This window comes from Sceloporus occidentalis, unplaced genomic scaffold (assembly GCF_023333645.1).
Source record: "Sceloporus occidentalis isolate IW3139 unplaced genomic scaffold, rSceOcc1.0.p SCAF_32, whole genome shotgun sequence".
Classification (NCBI taxonomy): Eukaryota; Metazoa; Chordata; class Lepidosauria; order Squamata; family Phrynosomatidae; genus Sceloporus; species Sceloporus occidentalis.
Window position 1 is genome coordinate 3,642,193 of NW_028317012.1, and position 9,386 is coordinate 3,651,578.

Sequence of the window (9,386 nt, forward strand, 5' to 3'; positions counted from 1 at the left end):
ACTTTAATAATCATTATTCCAAAACACAGAAGACTCCCTCCTACTCCTCCTCCACTGTCTGAATGTTCTTGCCACCCGTTGGCTGCTTGAAGCAGTCAGTTAGTGGCAGGAAAGCGCTCCCATTGAAATTAGCGGCAGCACTTTTTACAGGTGTGTGGTGGTCTGAACAGACCCGCGTTCCCCGAGCAAAGAGGGGAGATGGAGATGTTTGCCCATCCCAACTAAATGCTGTGCAGGAGTTCTGTTCGGCCGAAGAGCGGATATATGATGGTTGAAATGTCCCTTTAGTTATCTCTAAGGAAGGGGATTGTATTCTCCGGTTAAACGTAGAGTTCGACGTTTCATCTCCTTGACTTCACTATGCATTATACATTATACAGGGTCAAGAAATGCACTGCTGGGTCAAAAGTATCCTGAGTGTCACAGTCAAGACAAAAAGTAGGTCTGTGAATGAAAAGAGATTATTCTGCTTCCTCGCTATAATCTCTCAGGGCAAAATGTCCACACTATGTGATCTGTTGAACTGTCCCTCGTTTACCGTGTCCTGTCCTAATACTCCTTAACTCCATATAGTTCTGTGGTAGGTGTGTGGGGTTAGTGGACGTCTCCGTTTGGTCGCGTGTAATCTCTTGTTTTGTATGTGAAAAGCCAATAGTTATTGGAAGAATGTGGCTCACAAGCCATAAAAGTTGTGTATTCACTAAGCGGAGAGTTCTGGTTTTAAATCCTTCACTTCTTTATGAATGGCCAACAACTAGCAAGTTTCTCAAGGAAGACCTCTGCTGGCCCTGCGTAATGCATAATTGAAAAGGTGAGGAAACGTTAAAGAAAGCTCATTGATTTAACTATACGTTATTTACATTATTCTTGCAGCCGAAGTCTATTGAGACTAATCCTGTTTCTATGTATTGTTCAGCACTGTTGTTATCATGCACTTATACGCATACATGGGAACCTCTGGGCTCCGGCTACCCTTGCGAGATGCAGCCAGGACTGCACACTGACAGTGACATCAGGGGGTGTTCCATTTGGAAACACCCCCATTTAAAGGGGAAATGGGCGGGCAGTGGGGAGCGTCAGGACCCCACTCCCGCCACCCAGAGGATTCAGGGAGCTGGAGCTTTCCGGGCCAAATGTTAGGAGTTCCCAGGGAACTCTCTGGGTTTTGCCCGGAGACTCCATGAGCAGCGCTGCTTCTCGGGGTCTCCAATGGAAAACTCTGGGTTGTGGGGTTATGACAAGCCCCCCACTCCCCACCCTTTTCCGTGACATCAGGGGGACTTCCTGTTCGCATCCCCCAAGCGGAGGGGACTCCAGGTATCCGGAGCCATAAAGTTCCCAGGAATGTTTATATGCATCACCCCCATTGTGACAGTAATAGAATCATTTAGTCTAGGGCAAGGTACAGCGCTTCAAATGTGTGTAAAAAAAACTTGATTCATTTATGTTAAAATATACAATTTTATAAAGAAATCACTGGCAAATATACACAGTATATATACGGTATAAGAAGTACACAGCTATTGTAAACTTGCGAGCAGAGCCCCCTATCGGTTATATCACATTTAATCCCGGTGCACTCAAATAGTTAAATGTCGAGCCCACATTTTACTTTAAACGTCCCACAATGCCTTGCAGCAGGCGACTTTGCGTGTACTTTCCTGCCGCTACCTCACACTCTATTGTCAGCTGCGCTATAATTGGCCAATAGGTTGTCTTAACGACAAAGCTGCAGCCGGGCGTTGTCTCCGCCTTGGTGAAGTATGATTGGCCACTTTCCCTGGTCCTTTGCATCTGATTTGCTCAATGACTGTCTGTCTTAGAAAATTCATGCGACACGTTAATCGTGACGTCACTAGAAATAGAGGAAGACGGGAGACGCAAAGAAAAGTAAATGAAAGGGGATACAAGAGGGGAGGCGGGTCTGATACCTAATTAAAGGTATTTGTATATATGTTTATATCTCGTGCCGATAGGTTAACGTGGGGTGGGGGGGGTAGAGTGCTGTGTTAATGCTGAGTGCCTGCAATGATGTAATGGGAAATAATTGTGCACGTCACGATCCAGAACGGATAACTTACTCTCGTGTGACATAAAAGTATTAAGTTCAAGAAACTACTCCATCGAAACATGTGCTATAAGTTCTGTGTGTAATAAAGCGTTACATAGTATTTGTCGTAGGGGGCCGGGTGAAGTGACTTGGGATGACAGGGAACTGGAAATATACTGACAATGAACATAACGTCATGACTTCCTCATTCTCTCACAACCCTAAATAATGACTTTCATAGGATCCTGGAGCTTGTTGTATGAACAGCAGGTAAAACCATCAGGGACACACACTGAGTGTATACTATGGAGAAGTACCTAACTAGGACTGTATATGGCTATGTGTATATATATATATATATATATATATATATATATATATACACACATACCTGTATATATATAAAACAGTATATGATATATATAACTGCACCATTATGTATTATATATATATATATATATATATATATATATATATACACACACACACACACACACACACCAGTATGTATATAAAACAGTATATGACACATCAAAGCATGCAGAAGTGTGTTTTCTGGGGGGGGGGGTAAGTTTCCTTTTTTTCTAAAAACAAACAAAATTGTGTGCAGTAATATATACAAGAATCCATGCAAAATGCACTCCTGTATGTGTAGTGCTTGCTAAGGTTTCCCTGTTCATTTATTGTGTCTGATGGGGTTTAACTTTTGAAAACATTCAGAAAATGACACAAATTAATACAAAAATCATGTAAGTTATCAAACTGGATTAACCATATCTGCCAATGTACATTTTGTGCCCAGGAGGGTCATCATCAGAGTAGTAAAAAAAAGTTTTTAGTGCGTGGAACTGCCGACAATCCCATCTGGGGATGGAAACGTAAATTGGCATATCTGATTATTACATATTGATCATTTATAACAGCGTGCAAGGATTATTGCATTCTTTCCTGTTATTTTCTAAAGGTTTTAATGGGTAACCCCTGTCTTTTGGGCACCCCTTTATATGGTATACCTGGGTACTATAATTCACACTCCGAGCAGGCGAGTTTTCATTTCTGTGATGTCCGAGTCTTATAACCTCATGTCTCCCCAACAGAATCTCTGCTTCCAGAATGGAGGCCGAGGCAGACTCTGCAGAAGAGATGAATGGGCAAGAAGAGGCTGACAGTGATGGGGAGGACAGTGCGAGTCAGTCCGACTCCGAGGAGGAGAGTTCTGGTGCGTATTTCAGTCGGGTCTTCTTATTAGCTGATTATAATCAGCTATTGCCCTATATGCAGAAATATGGATGCATTGCTCCCCGAGAAGATAGTCTAAAGAATTTAGTGATACATTATAAAGGCCCACTATTTTTAGCTTTCAGGGCTTCAATGACCCTTCTTCGGATGTAACCTCTAGACCGGTGCTTGACAAGCTCGGTCCTCGTGCAGGATCTGACAGACAGCTTCAGATGACCCCACTGAACGTCTCTTGCCAGCAGTGCATAAGAAAAAGCTGGCTCTGTGTATCGCTGGTTGCTGATCACATGAATCAGTTGTGTATGGAGCTGGGTCATGTGTCCAGAAGGTGAAACCCGCAGGCACCGCTATATATCATGGTGGCCTCCATTCTGGGTTTTTGGACAAGCCCTGCTCTGGACTTAACATATACAGAGCCAATATTCAACATGATCCAAAAGAAGGCAAAAAAACCCCTAATTAAGCTACTTCCAATTCTGCCATTTGGAGGAAAAATTCCTTCTTGACTCCAAAAGGCAATTGGATCTCTCCTTGGATCAAGAAGCACTAAAATATTAATGTTATTCTATTTATAGCCCTGTATGTCAGTAGTAGTAGGAAGCAGCTTTAATAGGGTTTTTTTTTTTTTTTTCTAGAAAACAATATCCAGACCCCTTTTGAAGGCATCTAATATATTTGATAACACCACCTCCCTTGGCAGTGAATTCCATACCTTTACTGCCCTTACTGTAAAGAATCCCTTCCTTTGCCATCTATGAAATCTCCGCTCTTCCAGTCTCAGAGGGGGACCTCCTGTTGTACTTAACTGGAAAGCGAAGCCCCACTTATTGATGACATCACATATTTTGTTTTCCAGGGAGCGAAATCCCATTACACTGATCTGTGAATGTGCTTTCTGAGTTAAAAATTCTAACTTCCTGCATTATAAAGGAGCTACCACACTGAGCTTCTCAGAAAAGGGCTGAGTCAGCATTATGCTGTTCCACTTAGTCCGCTGAATAAAACACAGTACTCAATGCAGCATCAGCAACGCCATTCCTAGTGATGCTAAATGTCCCAATCCCAGAAATAAGTCTTTACACAAGTACAAAACCTCCTTATTCTTCATTTTTTTTTGTGGGAACACTTAATTGTAATGTGTCACAAATGCAGGCACAAAGATTGTTACCATGGAAACGTAAAAAAGCTTTTTTAATGTTATTCTTAGTCGATAAGAGGAAACTGTTATATCACCGATCCGCGAAGTGCTGTGTGATTAAGGATATCGCCTTTAAAATGAGGAGGTTGCCGGAGTCATCTCACCGGTCCAGCTATAATGATTCAGGGGTTCCAAAGTCCGACTTGAAGGAGAAGCGCATTGGGTTAGCCCTTCAAATAGATGAGGCAAGATGAGATGTTTATACCATCGTAACCTGGTCACAACTGTCTCTCTCTTTAGACAATGTCTTACTTCTTATCTCTCAGAAGAGCTAAAAGGTGGCAGCTCTCAGTTGAGATGTCATCAAGTTGCAGCTAATGAGACTTCCCCTATAACTTCTAAATTCCTTATGCTGCAAGGTGGTCTGTGTATACGTGGTCATTACGGAAGATCTATACTTCTGCTGTAGTAGACGTAGCGGTGTTGGCTGGGCTTTAACTCGGTAGTAACTTGGGTCTGGTTCAATACAACCTGTGCGACATCTATCATTGCCTCTTGCTGTTTTCCGACAGATATGGATGATCTTGATTGCGAGCGTCGCAGAAATGAATGTCTGGATGAGATGTGCCACTTGGAAAAACAGTTCTCTGAACTGAAAGAGAAGTGAGTTGCTGTGCGCTAGGGAGGGGGACTGCTTAGCCTTTTAGATCTATTTCTTGGCACGATCCTGCATCCTTATTGTTTATAATTCACAGACTTTGTTCTTTGTCGCTCCTTCGCATTTTATCTATCCTAAAGGTTATTTAAGGAAAGACTGAACCAATTGAAAGCCAAGTTAGAGGAGGTTACCTCTGGGAGAGCTATGGAGTATATTAACCCTTTAGCAGACCTGCAGAAGAATATGAAGATCAGGATTGAAGTTGCAGGTAACACTTATTAAGTAAACAATTAAATTATTAATTACATATTTTATATATATTATATATTATATATATATATATATATTTACACACAAAACATTAAGATGTAATTTGTTACAAAATAAAATTGTTTCTTTTCTTTGGTTGGTTTTGAATCTAACTTTTTGCAATTTTAGACATAGACTGGTTTAATATGGTACGATAGCCAGTGTAGGTAGCGGGTGAAATGTAATCATGAGGCCAGATCTCTGCCAGATCATCGAGATGTCTAACACTTGCTGCCAACACAGCTTCCGGTATTTACAGAGGCAACATATTACGTCTTTCATTCATGCACATTCTGTATTAAAGGTCAGGTCATGTTGTAATTGGCGGGAACCCAGAATGTGTAGCTGTGTAAGTGAATGTGTTTCCTTTTGTTTTCAATATTTGTTTAATGGCCAGTCATCACTTATCTTTTAATTCATAATATTAATGTTTAAGCAGGACTCTTTTTTTTATAGGTGCAGAGTTTCTTCTTGGGAATGACTTGTACCTTGTACTTTGTAGGTATCTACAAGGGGTTTTGTCTGGATGTTATCAATAATCGCCATGAATGTGAGCTGCAGGGAGCAAAGCAACATCTGGAAGTGAGTGGACTCTTCACATCTCATTTCATTAAGAATCCTAAAACATATCTTTGTACTTTTTGCCAAAGGAGACAAATCTAAATAATACATAAAAAAACAAAACACAGAAGTGATTGGTTCTTGGTTGAAAGAGAAAATCATCATCAATATTTATTCCTCATATGTTATAATAACCACAATAATCCTGTTTGTTTTAGAGGTTATTTTCTAGTTTAGAATTTAACAAGCAATGGCATTGGCGATGCAAGTAGAGTGAATTGGAGTCACTTGGAGTTATAGGTAGACTGCCCTAAGAGCTGAATTCCAGGCCAGACTGGGGACAAAAACCTGCAATTAATGTCACTGACACCCCCGCTAAATAAGAATGTATACTAAAGTACGCCGAGTAATTTAATATATATATATATATACTTCCAAAATTAACAAGAAATACAGACGTAGAAGTTGCAGCACTGCTGCTGCAGCTGCTTTCCTCTCCTCTGATCATTTGTTGCCACTGATTGGCTGCTGGTGCGTCCCCTTAAAGGCTAGCAGCCAATAAACTTTGCACATGCAGCCAGTGGCCTGATACTTTTACATTAAAGAACAGTATGTGCTGCGCAAGCATCAATGAAGGTATGTACGAGCGAGGTCCCAATCTCCTGTGTGGGTTGGGTTGAAACAATTTCCTGCCCCAGACCTCCAGTGCTTTTGGTAATTCTCCTTTTATGAGTGCAGGACATGTATGCACCTACTGGACTCGTGGCTGGCCATTGCAAGTTGTGGCTGTTTGTATTTAGTTAGCCCACCCCTCTTTTTGCAGAGTGAAAAGGTCCTTCTGTTTGATAATATGCAATGTGAGCTGCTGGAGCGTATCCAGAGACTGGAGGAGGACCGTCAAAGTATAGATATCTCTTCAGGTGTGTCCGTGTTACATATTGGTGCTCTTTGCAAAGATAGTTTTTCAATTCTGCGTTACTTTATAAAACACCACTCTTTGCACTATTTTACTGTTCGTTAGAATGGTGGGATGAAGAATTAAGATCCAAAAGAAGCCGCAAGAAGTGGGATCCCTTCCGATCTGAGAAGAAGCGGAGAGTCCCTCTTGTGTCTGGTATCCTATTTCTTTTTTTGGTTAAAGTGTTGCACCAACAAATAATATGCCCTTACTCAAAACTGCACTGCCATAGTGTTACGTTGTATAAATGTATAATTTTTTTTATCATGACTTTCCCATGGGATTGGCAGATTTCTTACCGTACACTCGTTTTCACGCATTTTGTCTTTAATAGATATGGCTAGTAAGAAAACTCTTATATCGTGGCAATTAATTTATGTTGGCAACCCATTAGTTCTTGATGGAAAAGTAATACTTACTGTCCCTGGTCTGTCTACATTTCTTTATCTGTATAATACCTCCCTGACTATAAGAAATAAGCAATGTTGCCAAGTGAAAAAGAGCAGTATTTGTCTGCAGAGATCCATTGTGTGAGAATTTCCATGTCCACCGTTATGATCCCCTTTCACCTCTGTTACTAACCCATCTTTAACACAACTTGCAGGTCCATACATTGTGTACATGCTGCGGGATCTGGACATATTAGAAGACTGGACTGCTATCAAAAAGGTATATATATATGTATATATATCCAGAAGTTTGGGTTCACTTTTTTTTTTTTTTTTTTTTTTTAAAGAAAATCAGATTTTGTTCATCAGATCAGAAATCCAGCCAGTTGTTAATATTGAAAATGACTGTTGTAGCTGGAAATGTCTGATTTTTAATAGAATATTTTCATAGGCGTAACAGTGGTCCTCCTAGAACCTTTTTAACAGACAATTATATGAAAGCTAGAAAAGTCCTTGCTTTCTGTGAAAACAGCTTAGTGACCCCACATTTTTGAACAGTAGTGTGTGTGTAATATATATATATATATATATATATATATTATATATATGTATATATGTGTGTGTGTGTTTAGATCAGTATATAAGTATTACTTAGCCCATAGATTTTAGTCTGTGAGATGGATTTAGTACAATTCTTGTTGATTTGTATGGATGTCTTTTGTTGCCTTATACACTGAAGGGAACATTTTGAGAGAAGTGTAATGCATGCTGTGAGTCGAGCCTTCTTGTCAAATTCATGTGTTCATTATTTAAGGTCCGTATACCATGCAGTTTTTCCCTTTTGTTTTATTTCAGGCAAAGGCTGCAGTTTCGCCTCAAAAAAGGAAATCTGACAGTAAGTTTTTTTTTTTAGGTGGAAGCTCGTTGCCATTTTTCTCTACTTTTTTCTTTGTTTTACCTAGTTAGCTCCCTCTCTTTCCCCCGTAGATATAAAGGCTGAGAAGCAGCATTTTAGCGCTCGCTGTGAAGATGGCTGTCTGTATTATGAGGGAGAGAGCTTTACCAAAGGAGAAGCCATTATATTAGATATGAAGGATGAGCCTCCATCACAGTAAGAGAAATCCATTCCTGCCCATTTCACACGAAACAACCTCATCTTTCAATACACTCTGTATCCCTTCTAGATGTATTATTAATAGCTGTCCACGTTTGGGGTTTATTCACTAAGTGGCGAGTTGAAAATGTTTATCCCTCCCACGCTATGTATTATGTTGGGTCAATCTGGTGTTTTTTCTTTCTTCTTCTTCTTCCTTTCTGTCCTGGAACCTGTTTTGATTGTTTCAGAGTCCCATTAACAGTTTATCCCTTTTTTTCCCAGGGCTGTTATAACAGCAGTGAGCACAGGGGAGGTTTGGCTGAGACGTGGAGACAGCAGCAAGACGAAAATTTATGTGTCGCAACTACAGAAGGGCAAATACTCCGTCAGGAGGGCGGGGAAATAAAGTTTGCTGGTCCTCTTTAACCCCTTTCACGACAAAGCCCGTACATGAACGGCCTCACAATGCATTGTCATCAATGGGTTTAAGGACAACACGTTGTCATTAAGGGGTTAATATGCCTAGATATCTGCGGATGAGGATCTAGTTTGGGTTTCTGTATATTTAGAGAGGAATCTGGAATATTTTGGTGTGTTTGTGTACTGGGTGCTAACAGGTGGGTTTAGTATGTATTTGTGCGCATGTTGTACTGGATGCTTTGTGTGGATGGTGGAAACATTTAGAGAGCTGGGACTTCTACACAACTCTTTAGTTAGAATAGAATATTGGGTGTGAAAACTAAAAATGTGGGGATTAGAATAGGATATTGCACTGCTTTACAGATGTAGGATATAGCTATTTTCCTATGAACTTTTTTATGCACAATTAATTGATATATGTATTTTTCTAACCAGCCGAATTATTATCCATTAAAGAGCTGCATTTTAAACTAGGTTTTGCGATTGCATTGGTATTTGGAATGCGACCGAAGTACATTTGTCCTATGTTAGAGATGCCAAACTGCATAAAAAATATCATAATCAGGCA

General features: G+C 40.3%; 1 protein-coding gene across 1 annotated transcript; it reads left to right on the forward strand.

The window, feature by feature from the left end:
• The first annotated feature begins 1,912 nt into the window (after window positions 1-1,912).
• On the forward strand, window positions 1,913-8,804 carry LOC149298538 (breast cancer metastasis-suppressor 1 homolog). The gene is made up of 11 exons (XM_089487370.1): window positions 1,913-1,941; window positions 3,148-3,269; window positions 5,000-5,090; window positions 5,226-5,353; window positions 5,897-5,976; window positions 6,779-6,875; window positions 6,977-7,069; window positions 7,518-7,582; window positions 8,158-8,197; window positions 8,290-8,413; window positions 8,681-8,804. The coding sequence occupies exons 2-11, from the start codon at window positions 3,164-3,166 to the stop codon at window positions 8,802-8,804; spliced, it is 948 nt and encodes a 315-aa protein (XP_089343496.1). The 5' UTR covers window positions 1,913-1,941; window positions 3,148-3,163.
• Window positions 8,805-9,386: the final 582 nt, after the last annotated feature.

Bases quoted from the DNA above. Each gene is read 5' to 3' on its own strand.
- LOC149298538 (XM_089487370.1), top strand. From the start codon at position 3,164: ATGGAGGCCGAGGCAGACTCTGCAGAAGAGATGAATGGGCAAGAAGAG. The intron at 3,270-4,999 runs GTGCGTATTTCA...GTTTTCCGACAG, and splicing joins CTCCGAGGAGGAGAGTTCTG to ATATGGATGATCTTGATTGC. The intron at 5,354-5,896 runs GTAACACTTATT...TGTACTTTGTAG, and splicing joins GATCAGGATTGAAGTTGCAG to GTATCTACAAGGGGTTTTGT.